This window comes from Chiroxiphia lanceolata, chromosome 8 (genome assembly GCF_009829145.1).
Source record: "Chiroxiphia lanceolata isolate bChiLan1 chromosome 8, bChiLan1.pri, whole genome shotgun sequence".
NCBI classification, from domain to species: domain Eukaryota; kingdom Metazoa; phylum Chordata; class Aves; order Passeriformes; family Pipridae; genus Chiroxiphia; species Chiroxiphia lanceolata.
In genome coordinates, this window is record NC_045644.1 from 32,809,756 (window position 1) to 32,826,627 (window position 16,872).

Sequence of the window (16,872 nt, forward strand, 5' to 3'; positions counted from 1 at the left end):
GCAGAATCAGAATGAAGTATATGCAACCATTTTGAAACTAAAAATGGTTTTCAAATACCAATACCACATATTTCTAATAACAAACAATGAAAGTACTCTTCTCGAGGAATTTGAGATTGCTACAGCAGAGTATGAATGCACATGTTAAAACATTTAATTACCCAGGAAAGATGAGTAATTTGAATGCAGCTGTAGTCTAACAAAAGGAAAAAAAAATCCTAAACACATTATTTGAACAGCACTTTTGTATATCACCTGGATCGGTCTCCTCCTTAAAAAAAAAGGCCAACATGACATCAGGCCAGTCACAGTTTTGTCTAGTTAAGTCTTCAAAGCCAGAAATTTCATTGCATCTCCAAAATCTACCCTTCCTAAAAAACAAGCATCTCAAAAACAATAGTCTGTTCCTTGCAGCCATATTCTAGAATCACTCACTAAACGCTTCTGACTTCAAACCTAGGAATCAGTTTTGGGGAATTATTTTAAGCCTCCCTCCACACCAAAAACAAAGTTACCGGGAAAACACTAATATCCTGGTACAAGGAATGTTAACTTGAAGCTTCAGGTCAGGAAAGAAATTATAAAATTGATTCATAAGGAAAAACAAACAAACAAACCAACCCCAAACCAGCTGTTGAAACATCCATGTTTTTTCCCCGATCGTTTCTGTTGATTAGGAGGGTTGTCATACAGTTTACTGCCTAACCCAGCTGTCAAGGTGTGAGTATTTCTTAAGCAAAGCATGGCTGCTACTTCATATTGCTTGGGAAGGGTGAAGAATTCTGCAATGATTTATTTGCACAACACCCAGGATACAGATCTTCTCATCTCCTGGCTGAAGCCACCTGCCTTTTAATTTTTAATGCCTGACAGCAATCGCAAAGGAGAGCGAGTGACAGACAGTTGTATATTCCTGCATGAAATTCCAGGACAAATGCTCTAATTCCGATGGCTGCATTAATTATTCCAAAATTACTCTAGCTGCAGCTGTTTAATAGCACTGGGTAAACTGAGGAGACAGTGTGGTGTTCTCAAAAACTGTGACACAAAGCAGAGCATAGAGTAAACAAAATGAGCTTCAGAGGTGACCTTGCCCAGCAGTGGAATTCTGGTAGGAAACAGAATAAAGTCCCCAGAAAGTAAGGAGAAGCCCTGTTTACAGAAATATTTATTTGTCATATAATGGATTCAATTCCACCTCTCCAAATACTGCAGTGGCAGACTTACTGAGACATGAGGTGAACAAAATGACCACAAGCCCATCATTTATGATTTCAGCAAGAATCAATTTTACTATGCTAACGGATTTATAATCCATACACACATGCAGAGGCATACATAAATCCTACAGAATTATGCAAATGCTCCCCACATCAAGATCTATGGCATCATTTCCAGGTCCAACAGTTGATAGTTACTAAGGAGGGAAGCACAAAGAGCTGAGGGCATGTTGCCAGAAAGGAATCACCACGAAAATCTTCAGCAGAGTTGAATTAGCTGTATGTAGTTGGAAATATTATTGGAGGGAGAGAGGGGACACTGTATAATTTTATCATTAATATATGACATTATGAATTTTATTATAAAACAAAAATCTATGCCATGCAAAAATTAAAATTGTAAAAGGTGCTTTTTTTAAGTTCAGGTTAGAAAACAACAAATGATCTCTATGGAGAACTTAAGAGTGATCTAAAGCTGCAGAACAAGGAGTTACCGCAATTTTTCAGATCTAAAGAAATCCTTAATGAGACTAGGTTAATATTGAAGATTTAAACAAAAAAAGTCCTCATAGACCATGAAATAGAGAATCAACTCTTAAGCACTAATGATTTATGAAATAAAGCTACTCAGCCCACAATACTGCTTAGGAGGCAGATCATGCTCTGACACATAAATATAACAAAAGCAAATGGTTAGAAGAGTGGTAAATCCAAAAGTATTCAAAATATTTTGGACTCTATTTGGAAAAACACAGCAGGTATATCTGACCAGCTGGCTCCAGGAAGCATCAGATGAAGCCAAAGGTGCTCATTAAGAACTAAAATGTTCCTATTACAAAGAACTTAAAAAACAGAGAAAAACTTCAGCTTCTGTAAGAAAAATGTATTTTCCGATGCATTACACTGTTCTAATAGACAACAGGACAAAAGGATTCTTTGAATGTGGAGTGGCAAAGGAAATAATTATTAAAGTGGTGCCTGAGACACAGCAAGTTAATCACAGGCAAATGTTTGTTGTAAGTCCCCCCCAAAAAACATAAAATAACAATAGAATCAGGGTTTGTAGGTACAAGACCACAAGGAAAACCTTAGGAAAAGAGTAAGGGGAAGAAATGGTGCTGCAGAGGCTCTGGGAAATACATTCAAAATAACTGGAAAGGTTACAGAGCTTCAAGTGAAAGGCAGACTACAGAATTGCAAATGAAATGTCCATAACATGACAAAGGTTAAGGCACTTCAGACCCTGGGCAAGAAAGTCATAGCTGAAATGAAGGTAATGGTTTTGATATGAGCATAGAGATAAAAATCGTCCAAGTTAGAGAGTCTGCTTCAGCTTAAAAATATAAAGAGCAGCAATGGTGCCCTGATCTTGTTATCGGATTAAGGAAGGGACTCTACTGAACAAGACCAGTACAGTGGTTCTTAGGATCTAAAAGAGAAAAATATACAAAAGTTATACAGACATTGGAAAGTCATGAGTCATTGCTTAAAGTAGCCTCAAGTGAGGGAAGATTTATCCCAAAATGTCACACACAATGAACTCAGAATTCTAAGGAAAAAAAAAAAAAAAAAAAAAAAAAACCACGAACAAAACTGGCTGGAGGAAAAAAAAGCAAAGACAACACCGATGTTCATTGGTGTTCCTGCTTTAAGGAAGGCTTACCCAAGTGTACTCTGCTCCAAAGTCCAGGTAAACTGGGCTTCACCAATGAACATGGCAAATCTGTTATCATGGGAGCCAGATTCAGTATTCACAGAACATCTTCCCTATTTTGGTTTCTTCCACCAACGCCACTTAAACTGAGAGACCCTTCCCCTGGCTCCCCCTCTCACCATGTAATGAGCTGGAGTAAGACCATGTGTATCAAACTCATGCAGTAACAGAAGGGTATTTACAATCCTAACTCAGGAAAACGATCTAACAACCGCAAAAGTATCAAAACTGAATTGTGAACACTGCGAAAATAAAGTTATTGCCTTCATAAGCAGAAATCTATTTTATATTAATCCCGGGTTTTAAATGCTGCTCCTACTGATTTTTCTCTTGAGAAGGAAGTTCTTGGAGACTGTGTCCAAGGGCTACCCTACAGGGTGAGTGTGTGCTGGGCACTCTGAAGCTGGTACTGAGCAAGGCAGTGGCAACAGTGCACTGAAGAGCAGCTTCTTCTCCGTGCTTTAAATGATCACTAAATGCAACAGCATTTTAAAGCAAGCAAATGTGTAGTTAAAGGCATCTTTAACACCTACACAGTGTTTATAATCAACATGGACATTACTGTTATTAACAGCGAAGCAAAGCTATTTTTGAGCTAGAGGAAAGGAAAAAAAATTATTACGGTCAGGGTGATGTTCTGATTACCTGGAATACAAAAAAATATTGGTATTTCCTCCTATTTTTTAGAACGTTCTTCAAATCAGAAGCAAAACATGGTTTTAAAGCCAACATTTTTAACAGAATTTCACAGAAGGATCAGAACAGAGCCTTACAGAGAAAAAAGCTGCAGACTCAACCAAATGGATGTTGTTGACTCTGTAATAAAGTAGCAGCCACAAGAATTAAGGGTTATTGCTTAAGTTACAGTCCTACAATCATCATAGAAATATAAACAAAAATATTTTAGGCTCAGTCATGCAAACACCCTCAGCATTTTTCTTGGCTAACATTTTTTCTCCTCCTAGCTCCTACAATAATTGTCTGTCGAAGAATTTCTTACAAGTTATTCCTTATCTGAGTTGTGCACCAATTGCACAAGTTCACCATTTCCATAAGCTTGCATAGTAAGTTCTCTCCAGTTCTTCTCTCAAATGTTTTGGGCATTTTATGTTTTTAAATATATTTTGAAGTAAAAAGACTCAGTCCTCTTTTAGCAGTCTTTGAGCTTCACAAGCAAGGGTAAAAACCTCTGAATACTAAACAGCAAGTATTATCTTTAAATCTCATTCTGAAAGTGAGTGGTGAAAAATATTTTTTCATTAAAAACACTTGTCTTTCTAAACTAATAAAAACTTCCAATTTTTGTATGCACCTCATTTTAGCTACCCCCAAATAAATCACTTAAAATAAATTTGTCATCTTTAGTACTACAAGAGGTAAGGAGCTTCAACAGTTACTTCATCCTAAGGATCCTATCTGGAGATGCACCTTAGAAAAAGTCAGTGAAGTCTCTGGAGGTGCTCCTCTCTCCCCATTCTGGGAATGCCAAAAGACAACCAAATAAGTACCAAAGGTCAGAGTGGGCAGGAGAAAACAGACCAAAAAGCTCTCCTGCATTTCCTCTTTGGAGGGTGCCTTTTGGGTGAAAGACATTCTTGAGCTGCAAAAGCAGACAATCCCTCCTGCAGAAGACTCAAGGCAGTGGACACAGGAAACTGTCAGTAATTTTGCATAAGCTGTTGTGACAAAGCTGTAAACTGTATTTGGAAAAGACAAGTGAAGCAGCCAGGAAAATACAGTCATTAGCTTGTGCACACAGGCATGCAAAAATGGAAAAGCTGAATAAAAAGCACAAGATGGAAGGAAGCTCATATCAGATAACATCGCTACTTTTTTATTGCTAACATAAATTACCTTTTCTCAGAGTAAAGCAATGCAGTAGATTTAATCCACCCTATAGAATCATTTAATAAAGTACTGTACAGGAAAGCTCTGTTTCAGGTGTAGTAGATCAGTATTAATTTGGAGGCTATACAACTGATCACACTGAAAGGGCTGGGAAGGGAGAGGAGAGACTGGAAGGTGGCCAAAATAGCAATCCTGGGACTGAGAAATAAGCAAATAAATAAATTCATTAGTGTAAATAAATAAATTCATTCATACTGGCTAAAACATGCTGCCAAAAAACATAACTGAACCTTGTAAAGGTTTTAAAGAAAATCACTGAACACACCAGTGAAGGTCTAAAACTTTTATGTCTTTGGCTCACTGGGGCCAAGTGGTTTTAATACATGGATGGAGAGAGAAGAATTGTTCACCTTGACACAGTAACAAAATGTACAAATTGGCCATGAATAAATGCCAGAAATTGGAGGAAAATCTTTCCTGAGAAGCAACAGGCCTACATAGCTCTCAAGGAGATCACAGGATAACAAATTCCCTTGCTATCCCCTTGATGTACCAAACAATTAAGATTATATGTGTTGGTTTTGGCCGGGATAGAGAGAATTTTTTTCCACAGCAGCTTGCATGTGGCTGTTTTGGCTTTGTACTGGAAACACTGTTGATAATTCAGGGATGCTTTGGTTATTGCTGAGCAGAGCTCACACAGAGCCAAGGCTCCATGTTAAACTTCACATTTGACATCACTGTTCTGCCTCAGAGATTAAACTCTACCTTCAGCTATACTTCCGAGGAAGCAAGAATAGTACTTGTGTCATAGCAGTATCTATCTCACAAAAATGCCTACAGTTGACCTTTAATTTGAGATCAGACAAATTCGGTTTTAGTTCCAAATGGAACTTCGTTACTATTCCTAAACTTAAGAGTTAAGATCTATCCCCATGTGAATTACAAGGTATTTCATAATCCTAGTCATAAGAAGTTGTGGACAATGGTTTGCTGTAATTCCATCAGCACTACTGGAATAAAAAATCACGGACTCAAAACTTGTGATTCAGAGAAAGATACTTCCACTAGTTCCTTGAGACAGTTAAAATATTTACAGTCTTTGTCTCCACCCTTTTCCTTGTTTTTTACTAGATCTTTAGATCTCAATAACTAAAGATTTATATGTGTGTTTACACATATGTGTATATCATTATACTTTGGCATGAAAGCACAACTGCAGATCAAATTTACAATACAGGCATTTAACTTATATCAACAGATACCTGCCATAATGTAAATTGCTGACTTAAATTTAACTGCTGCGGATTCTGGCAGGCAGTAAAATAGCAAAGTAGACTGATATTTAAAAACACAGTACAAGGTTACCCTTCCAGTTTTGAAGTGGAAATACCTTAGGGTTTTATAAACAGCATTTCTAAAGGTTTCGTTTTGCTGCCATGCAGCAGTACACCAACCCCATCAAAATGCAACAATCTATTTCAATCTAATCAACAGTGCCAGACATTAGGAATGGCAGCGAGGTATCAGTATTAATGTTTTCACAGTCTTAACCAGACCAGAATACAGCCTCAAGCTCCACTACCTTTGCACTTGTAAAATGAAATAGGAAATGCTGGTTTAAACCCAGTGACTTCACAGAGCATATACAGACCACAGGACTGAACATTGTTTTCTCCAGTGGTCAGTAAAGGTTTCATACAGACCTGTGGCATGACAGACTCACCCTGATAAGAACTAAAATCCAATCAGAGAATCCATACAATGCAACGCCCTTATGCATTTTATCAAGCTATCATGCAAGATCAACTGCTGGTGCCAGGGTGTTGTCTCAGTGTCAATTATGCTAAAACCATCCTGGTTCACCAGACGTGGAATCAGATAAGCTGATAGCTGGCCTGTAAATGTGTGACTAGCAGTCAGTCACTTTATACTATAAAAGTCCAGCCCCCTCTCATGCAGTCAGGTTCTTCTAACATAACCCTCTTGGGCTGTATGTGTGGAGATTCCTTTCTTGGCTGGGGATGCTCTCCAAGGACAGTCCTCAAGGCTGAGAGAAAGAGATCTCTCCACAAGCATTGGTCTGGGTGAGTCACATCCCATCTCTACTTTTCTATTTTCTTTTTTGCTAGCTTTAATATAATTGTTTCTATACTTGCTTCAATATAATACACTGTCCTATCTTATACTATACTAGTAGTTTTAACTTTTGTATTGTGTAGTAAATAATTGTGATTAAGACCTTTTGTCTGGTCATCTGTAGTAATAAATGATTCATTTTATATAATTATTCTCATTTTGCCAGTCGTTTAAACCTGCGGGACAAAGGTGGTTCAATCACGCCTCTGTAATCCCTTAAATTTAAACCATTGACATAATCTAAGGCTAAGATTGGATTCCTCTCTGAGAAGGGGTTTAGAAAACAAGGGAATCCTTTCTGCACCTTGGGACTCTATGGCAGGGCTTGTTTAATAAATTTTGTCTAAGCCTTCCACTCTCACCCGTGACAAGACCCTGGGGCAACATTTCCAGGGCATGACTGTCAATGCTGACCTCCAGATGCCTAGACCAGGGATGTGGCTGGAATGCTCTGCCACTCTCTCTCCTACCCACTCCCTCTTCCCACAAAAACCTGAGACCAAGAAGGGACAGAATATGTCCCAGTCTCATGGTGCTGTAGAACAAGGACACTGCCAGTGTGGTGCTCATTCAGAGCAGGAGCTGGGGGCACCCCTGCACCCCACAATGAGCTGTAGCCTCACGAACTCAGCACCGTGCAGGAACTCTGTACAGATCTGGGCAGTGCCAATGAACTGCAGAATCAGAGAATCATTTAGGTTTAAAAAGACCAAGATCATCAAGTCCATCCATAACTATCCTCAATATGAGATCATATATTCTCTTCCTGCAGTCTTCTGCCTCATTACTTTCCAAATTGAGCCTGTGGACACCAGCTTCCTCCTCTAAAATGTGACCCCAGCATATGTCTAAAGCAGGTCCATCCAGTGACCTGAATAAAGCAGCTGGTTTGTAACATAACTGTGTGTGATCACATTACCACAATGTCATAATGCACGTCATGTACACAGAATGCAAATCAAGGAAAATGAAGGCTGCAAACTCCACTTCTGGTATTACCCAGCTTCTAAAAGCTCAACTCCACACCTTAAACGGTGCTTTTGCAGAGCCTTGTTGTTAGTTGGCTTGGGGTCTATCTTCTTGTTCAGGGAAAGGGAAGGGGTAAAATGGAGGAACAGCATAAATAAGCCTGAGAAAGCAGACACTCCATTGTATGGTGCTGTAGAGATCCATTTGGCTGTCAACAGCTCCTATGTAAACAGGACTACACAACTAGGAAATTAAGCTCCAGCTTTAAATACTTATGGTACAGCAGTATTATGATATTACTGTTGAATAGTTCACTTTATCTCAAATACGCCTAATGCCATCCATCTGAAGAGACAGATTCAGTGATCTTATGCTCTTTTCTTGCATACTGCAATGCAGAGAATTAAACCTCTTTCTTTTCTTATAAATGATCTCAACATATGTTCTACCATTTAACCTCGGTCTTTGTTTTAACAAAGAGTAAATGTATCTGCTCCTCTTTATGCACATTCTCTCTTTCCTGTTACCTCCAATTTGCATCCTTCTTATTTCTGCTCCCATTCTCTCTTTCATTTTTGTTTTTATTTCTCTGCTATTTCCGTGTCTGCTACTAGTCTGTAATTTCGTTTTCAGTAATTCTATACTCTGCCTGCAATAATTTCTCTTCAGTAACACTTCACCTTTTTACTAGGCATGAAGGATGCACTTCACTGCCCCAGGTTACTTATGTAAGCTCACTGAGAAGGTGATGGTACAGCTCTGTCCTGGTGAAGTGTCACCTTGCAATCAGTTGGCACATGAAAGATTCAGCTGTGACAGGATGGTTGAGGTTACACCTCAGGGCTGCAATCTAACTGCATTTTACCTGTCAGCTGAAAAAGTTACAGCAAACCAATGAAATAAAGCCATCAAAACCAAAAAGCCCTCACGTGACTTGCTGTCTGTTCATTCCAGATCATATAAACACAGGTGAAAATGAAAGGTACACATTTGTTTTTTCTGCTCCTATTGAACAGCATAAAGACAGTGGATTCTTCGGTTTGAAGTACTGCAAAGTCATTTGAGATGTCACACGCTTGATGTCCCTTGATGTAGGCAAGCATTCCAACCTAAACCAGTTTTATGTCTCCCTGTCTTATGTAGACAGACAGGTTTAGGTACATTATATATATTACTGTTGAAGCAAGGCAACAGAACAGAAGCCAGCGTCAACTCCTAATGTCTTGAAACACTATTGGTTTCAAGAAAGATGGGCTCAGTTTTTACAAGATAATCAAAACTATGCTTTTCTATGCTGCTTCCCTTGGTAGTTGTCAGAGTACTTCCAGAAGTCATGAAAAATTAATGTAATGGTGAAAACGTTCAGATTTTCTCACCAAAATATCAGAAAATAAAAACAGGCAAGTCTATTTCAAACTCTTCTCACTATTCTGTCCCTTTAGCCACTTCCCTGCAATGTCAGTTTACTCTTGTTCACATGAATACAGTTCTGCCCTGGACATATCCGAACTTATTAAGAAAGAGCTCAGACAATATTTTTGTCTTTTGTGGAGGTAAAATAAAGCAAATGTCAGTCAAATGTAAGGTACCAGACATTTGTTTAGACAGAGAACTAGGATTTAGACTTCTGAGTTCATGAAGCAAAATCCTATATTTCAGGGATGTACAGACTTTTATAAGAGCAGTTTAACTGCCTAACCACTGAAACCACTGAAAACATGGAAGTCTTGGGAGCACCACAGGTAATTTCTTTTTATTATTATTAGTAAGCATACACTATGAAAGGCCAAAGATTCATTTATGTAAATAACAGGAACTATCTATAGTACAATACAGTTACACCCCTGTGGCCAGCACAGGCATTTTCCAAGATATGATACCCACTTTTTTAATATTATGAAAAAGTAAATGGAGACTACAAACCATTTCAGGTAGTTTCAAATTTGTTTAGCAGAACTGAAGATATTTTGGGATATCTGACCACTGCCCAACAGTCTTTAAAGTGGAAGTAGACACAAGTCATGCACTTCCTTCTCTTTATCTGAGTTTGCCTTTCATCTGCTGAGAACAAGTGTGGTGAGGCCACCACAACAAAGTGAAAATCTGCTGCTTCATTAGTTACAAGTCTCCAAACATTGTTACTTGCATTGACAACTCCCGGAAAAGTCTTCCATAATTTAAACAACCTTAAGCAGACCATGTATTAAAATAAATAAATAAATAAATAAATAAATTTAGTTTTTTATTGAATGGCATCACCAGATTGAACAAGATGCTGACAGGAGAGTAGAGATCACAGAGTGAATTGTTAGTGCAGCACATCAGAGAACCACAGGATTCACTTTAAGCGTGGCATATACAGGAAAGGTTACAGCACTGTAAAAACTTTAGAAATCAGACTTACCATTCTTGGTCAGATCCTGAACATTTGCCATCACCCCTTCAGTGTAAGCTCCCGGTTCGTAATTGTCCATCTCGCCCGAAACAATGTGAGCGACTCTGGAAGCGCGTCCTCGGATGGCACCTGCGGCACGATCCAAACCATCCCCATCCTGCTCCCTCAGGGCAATGATGCACTTGTTCACATCCTCGAGAATGTGGCTTTCTGCAAACAGAACAACACTGCTCTCAGGGTGGCACCTCTCCCACGATCACACACCGTTTAGACACAGAGCTGGCTGCATTTTTGAATTCCCTCATTGAAAGGCCAACACAACTCGAGTGAAAAACCTACAGCAGGAAACCTCCACTGAGCTTCCTTGAAATTCTTACAGCAATTTATTGATTCCTAGCATTCAAAGGTGCAGAAATACTCTCCTATAAGCAATAGCAATAACAATATAGTGGGGCAGAAAGTGTTACAAAGATAGGAGAACCACAAACCCTTACATATGAAGTGAATATTTGCAGAATGAAGGAAAATTTCTAAGTATTAAGACTGCAACTTTATTGTTGAAACCCTCTTAAGCCACTGTGACAACAGTTTCCATAAAGCAATGAGTTTCCAATGACAAACAGCTGTCCCAACAACTAAACTAACTTCTTTGACATTGAAGTGTTAGGATGTTCATGCTAAATCAAACTCTGATGTGAATAGAAAAAGATGTATTTTTGCCTGGTGTTAAAATTACACTACTAATAATTAAATTTTTGCAATATTCATTGTCTTTACAAAATATATACTTCTTACATATCTTCCACACGATTTATATTTCTTCTTATTTATAGTAATATAGTTGCCGTATTGCTGCATACAACTCTTGGTTTATATGCTATAACATGAGCATTTCTAAGTCTTCCATGAAAATCTGAAATGTTGAAAAAGAGCAAAGATTTCTCTAGAGGAAAGCACAAGGAGAAAATGGTTGCTTAGAGACTGATGGAAGCAACTGTTGGGCTGACATGGTGAGAAATGAAAAGGCAGACAAATGGAAAAGGGTGCCACTCAAAAGAGAATTACAAAATTCTTCTTCTAAAATAAATTATCACCCCTTTGTCTTTCTGAACACATAATTTTCCTCAACATTTTTCAAATGGCAATAGTAAAGTTGTATATGTGCTTAACAAACCATTTTTTGATACTTGAATATATCATAATGGGAAAAAAAAAAAAAAAAACAACCAAAAACCACACACCCAAAACATTAGCAGAAAGGGTAGAGGTAAAGGAGAAAATACTATGCTAAAGTAAGTAGGATTGGTCCTAAAACCAAAGAGTGACAGACATGAATAAGGGTTCAGATCAAGATAGAAGACAGTAATGTCAAGACTTAGAGAGGAAGTAGTTATGTGCTTTGTTACTATTCCCATCTGTACCACAAACACCAAAGGGCATATTGGTTTTTTTCAGGTAAAATAACATAAATATAAAATTTAATTTATGGTACAAAGGGTAATATCATAAAATATAATTTAAAAATATAGCTTGTTTAGAGCTTTAAAGCTTAAACACTTCTTAAAAGCTTTCATATAAGTGTTAGTATTGAATTTCCTTTCCTATACAGATCTACAGTCTGCTTTGTCTCTCAAGAGAATGTAATACAAGAATATTAGAAATGCATGATGTGAAAGCAATAGATTTGCTCCATCTTCAGAAATACCACTGTGATACTTCCCTTGCACTAAGCCAGGAATCAATTCAGAGCTTACATGGCTCTTGTTAATTCACGTGACTGCCATCTGGTACATCAGTATTAAATTCCATTTTATGTTACACAATAAATGGGACAATCACAGTAACTCAGACAGATAAAACACACAGTTAGGTAATCCTAAATTACATAGTGGGTCTCACATGAGTATCTTGAGACCGTGTCTATGCAAAATTCTAGTTCAGTTTATGAAAGCGCTACATTACAGAATGCCTCTGTGAACATGGAATGTCTATGTCACCAATCTCCAAGGTCAGTAGGAAATGAGAAGTTTAATAATGGTGACTTTGTCAGCACTGTTGGTTCAGTCTGTGTGTATTTGGTAACTGTGCTCATGAACTGACACCTCCATGGAAGCAGGACATCTCCTTCAGTTCCACCCGCACCAAACACTCCACACTCAACTGGGAAAGAAAGGGGCAAGTAACAAGGTGATCCAGGCACTAACCTGTAACTTACCTCCCATTTTCCAGGCATCTCTTCCTGTGGGCTTCCACACGAACCAGTCTGTGAATGTGCACAAAGCTGAAGCACTGATGGAAAGAGAGGGCTGATGTGCACAGAATGCAGGAGAAAGGACTAACAAAACCCCACTTCTGCTGCCACAGTTATGTCTAAAATGAAGTAGTATGTCACCATTGTATTGGGTTTAATGTTGTCCAAGCGTTGACAGAGATCAACTACAGAAGTGGATAGCACAACCTCTACTTGAAGGGCTTTTGTGTGAAGAATACACTGCTCTTTGCTGTTCAGCAAAGACAGCCACTAAAGGGTTTAGTCCTGTGTAAACAGAAAGGCAGGGCTCTTCCGAGATCTACCAAGAAAAATCTCCATAATGGAAAAACACAGTTAACAGGTTATTTTGTATGATAGGAATCTCAAATGAATTGAGAAAAAAACTTGCACGTGGCTTAATGGAAATACTGTATGAATGGAACACATCATGGGAAGCTCCCAGTTTCCAAACCCTTCTAAGAGATGCCACAAACAACATTTTTATGGAATAGCAAACACAGGCCCAGATGTTCAACAGAAATGCAGTTAGACCTTTATGTTCTGACCTGAGATTCCAACCAGCAATTTTCTTCCAAAAGCCCAAACTAATATCAGGGAATATAAATTAGAATGTGGTGTTATCCTTCCAGATACTGAGTTTCAAAGAAAGTAAAGATGGAAGCAGATTTTATTAACTTTATATTGTCCACCCACCTTGTACTAGAAAAGCTGTGCAGCATCTTTTCCTGCTACGTCCATACACGGCCACACATAAGGGGTCACCTGAGAACTTGAGGAATGCCATAAATATACCAGAAACTCCCAAGCTCTTGTCAGTGTGACAGAATGCGCAGACAATATGCCCACACAATGAGCATAAATGATCTTGTCCCCACACACAGGTACTGCACTGCAGATCTTCTGAATACCACAGCCAACATAGAGCCTCTCAACTATGTTCTGAAGCTCTTCCCAGATGAAGCACTTCACAATCAATAAAACCTTGCTTAATTTAATTTTCCCAAAGCACAAGCAAGCTTATATATTTGCCTTAGGAGATCTAATGGAAAAGAAATCAGCACCGATCACAGTCCAGCTGAGGTGGTTTTAATCTCTATCTTTCTTACAGATGCTTCCTCCTCCTATACAAAATGCATTAGGTCAGCTTCTGATTTTCATCTAAGTATCCTACTTCCCAGAGCAGAAAAAGAAGATTAGTATGATGTCCCATCTCTTTGTCATGAGTCAATGTCCAGTGTAAGAGTTAATTGTAACAGTGGATTGATAGATGCTTAAAGAAATTGTCAGATTGCCATGGTCACCACAGCAATTACCGTGAGTGGTGCACTGTACCTTCTGATTTTCCTTTGGGATACTGGTGTTAGTCATAATGGCCAAAAATCATATCTGAGCCAAGCTAACCAATGGATAATAAAGCAGTCTGACAAAGCCATGACTCAGACTGTCTCTGGGACAAAATCAATAGCTCTTCCTTTGAATGTCATCTAAGAAAAAGACAGGTGATGCCCTTCCACTCCATTTGGCACTGATAAGGCCTCAGTTGAAGCACTTTAATTAAAGTTTATCTGCTCAGTTTAAAAAAAAAAAAAAAAAAAAAAAAGTGAACCAAATGGAGACACTATGAAAAAAAAGGAAAAGAAAAATAGTTACTAGAAATTTAAAAAATGTGAACAAGCAATAGAAAACTCAGTTTGGCCACCCAAAGAAAAGATGGAAAATAAAACATACTTTGCTGCAAGCCCTAAACCTAAGAATGTATGCAGTGATAGTTTAGCCTGACCAAGACGATTTTTATCTTTTACTCTCTGTTGGCATGATAGGATGGGAAACCAAGAAACTTTGTACAAGAAGTCAGCTTCCTTTCAGAAGACTCCTATTCCCTGGATGTGCTACTCAGAAAAGGATTCCAAGTTTTCCAATAATGGCACTACCCAGTATGGTAAAAGACACATTCTCACAGACTCATAATGCTTTGATGAACACCAAAAAGATGTCTGACAGTAAATAATTGTTAATAATTTAGATTTAGAAAGTTTCAGTGCCAAAGTTAAGAGAATGAGATGACTAAGTGGAAAGTGCAAGTCCCAGTATACAATTCCCTGCTGTCACTCCTTCTGCATTCAGATTAAAAAACCTTACATTTAATTCCCACCTTTTTCCTGCATACTGAACTTCAGACAATACTCAAGGCCAAATCTCCATGAGCAATCTTATGAAATAGATTTTCTTGGCACCTGTGGCTCTTTTAATAGAATATCTACATTCTACAAGCACGACAGTGTTTTAGTCACTATTCAAAAATGAAACCACTGGTAATCACTTAATGTTCAAAGTCCCTGGCAATTTCAAGAGAAGAATTTTTAAGTTAATAGAAAAGCGGAGAAAAATTACTCAGAGTGAGGAAAATGCACATCCTTCCTTCTCTGATTGCATTAACTAAATATACTTTATCTGCCAAAACTTAGTAACTAGATGATAATTGCTAATATTGTTTGTTGCTAATCCATCTGACATTTACTCATCTGGTATTTACTCAAATCCATTAATGCTTCCAAAATGCTCCGGTGTTAGACACATAACATACAAAGTGCATAAATGTCTACTGTTATGTCCATCTAAAAAAAAAGGCAAGGAGGATCCAGAAGGCTAGAGGCTAAAGCTTCACCTCAGTTCCTGAGAAAATTATGGATCAAGGAATGCTTGAGAAAAGCAAAGGAAACTTAGGACTTGATGTGAGATAAAAAAATATTCTCTTCAAAACACTTGAACAAATTGCCTGTGGAGGTCAGAAATTAATTGATGCAGACAAGTGGGTGCAAGTGATGTTGTTTTCAGGTGCTAGCTAAAATAAAATATTATTACTTTTGTGGCAGACCTTTTCAGTGCTGTTGAACTACAAAATGTTCCTCTGAAAGGGGAATTGTGATGTCAAGAGAGATCAAATACGGAAGACACATAGATGAGGAGCCGCCTGAGTTAACAGGTATGTCTCATGTTAATGGGTACTAGGTTACAAGGACAGATGTTTCTGAAAGAAGAACACGTCTACAAAATGTGCCAGGGTGTTCCAGGAAGAAGTAGGCTGACTTGGGAAAAAAGTGCAATCTAAGAATCTCCAGTATTGTGGGACATCAGTGAAGAAATCCGGTGTCTATCACAAGCAGGGAGCTGGAGGCTGCAAGACAAAAGCTACAAGACAACAGAAGAATAAAGATAGAAGATGACTGTGGGCAGTGAAAAGAGGGAATAGCATAAAGGCATCCCCTTAGGCAAGGTTCTTCAGGACCTATCATTATCTGTTCAAGTCCTTATAGACTACTTTTGAGGGAAAAGAGACACAATGCTTTATGTTTTTAGGAACTTCAACTTGTAGTCTGAAACACTGGCTTCAGTTCTGTTCCCAGAAAATACTAACTGAAGTGTGTATTTCTTTTGGATTTTACCTTAGGGTGAACAAAGTATTGACAGAGTTGGCAGCTTCTCCTTAAGGTTCATTTTCATTTACACATGCATGAATGATTCCAAGATGTTAGTATTTAAACTCAAGAAAGCTAAGGAAAAAAAAAACAAACAACCCACACAATAAAACCAAACACACCTAAAACCCCCTGCCACCTCACCACCAAAACAGACTCTGGAAACTAGAATATTTCCTAAAGGGAGTATCTATTAATTACAGAGTTAGCAGTCCAAAATTATCAGTTTAACCAGCTGATGAAGGTTTCAAATTACAGAAAATTTCTCTCCCTGCATGAGTGAGAATCATACAGCAATATGAATCCTTTCCAGAGTTTAATTTCTTTCTCTCATTCATTTTAACATGATTACAATAAGATTTGGTTGGTTTGAGATGCTAACTGCTTATGCTTCAATCCTTACCCTCCATTTCCTGGGCACAAAATTCAGCCTACAGACAGGTTCCTGGATTGTCAGCTTCCCAATTTGGCATCCAGATGTACTCCAGGATCTTAGGAAAATGAAGGAATCATGATCTTAGACTCTCAGCACGTTTCAGTTTCTCTCCTTACCTGAAGCTTTACACAAGCCAAGTTTGGAGAGCTCTGCAAACAGAGCACGCAGAAGCACAGAGGCGAACCTGATATCTAGGTAATACTCTTCAATACTCTGTAATGTGCTGCTGACTTTGTAGGACCAGAAGGGAAAAATAAGGAATTGGAAATGGTAGCAGGACAGAAAAGAGGAGACAATGGGGAAGTAAACAAAACAGAGCATTCTTGCTTAATCCTTGGAAATCACCATAACCACAAATCATGTTTGCAATATGCCCCCCTCCCTTTTCTACTGCTACTAAGTT

The 16,872-nt window shown here is 38.3% G+C and overlaps 1 protein-coding gene across 4 annotated transcripts in view; it reads right to left on the reverse strand.

The window, feature by feature from the left end:
- The window catches only part of CTNNA3 (catenin alpha 3), a 431,146-nt gene that overhangs the window by 92,022 nt on the left and 322,252 nt on the right, over nt 1–16,872 (reverse strand). For all 4 annotated transcript variants that reach the window (XM_032694679.1, XM_032694676.1, XM_032694677.1 and 1 more), the window contains one exon: nt 10,295–10,495. In XM_032694679.1, the coding sequence (XP_032550570.1) occupies nt 10,295–10,495 (201 nt within the window). The remainder of the gene's footprint in view (nt 1–10,294; nt 10,496–16,872) is intronic.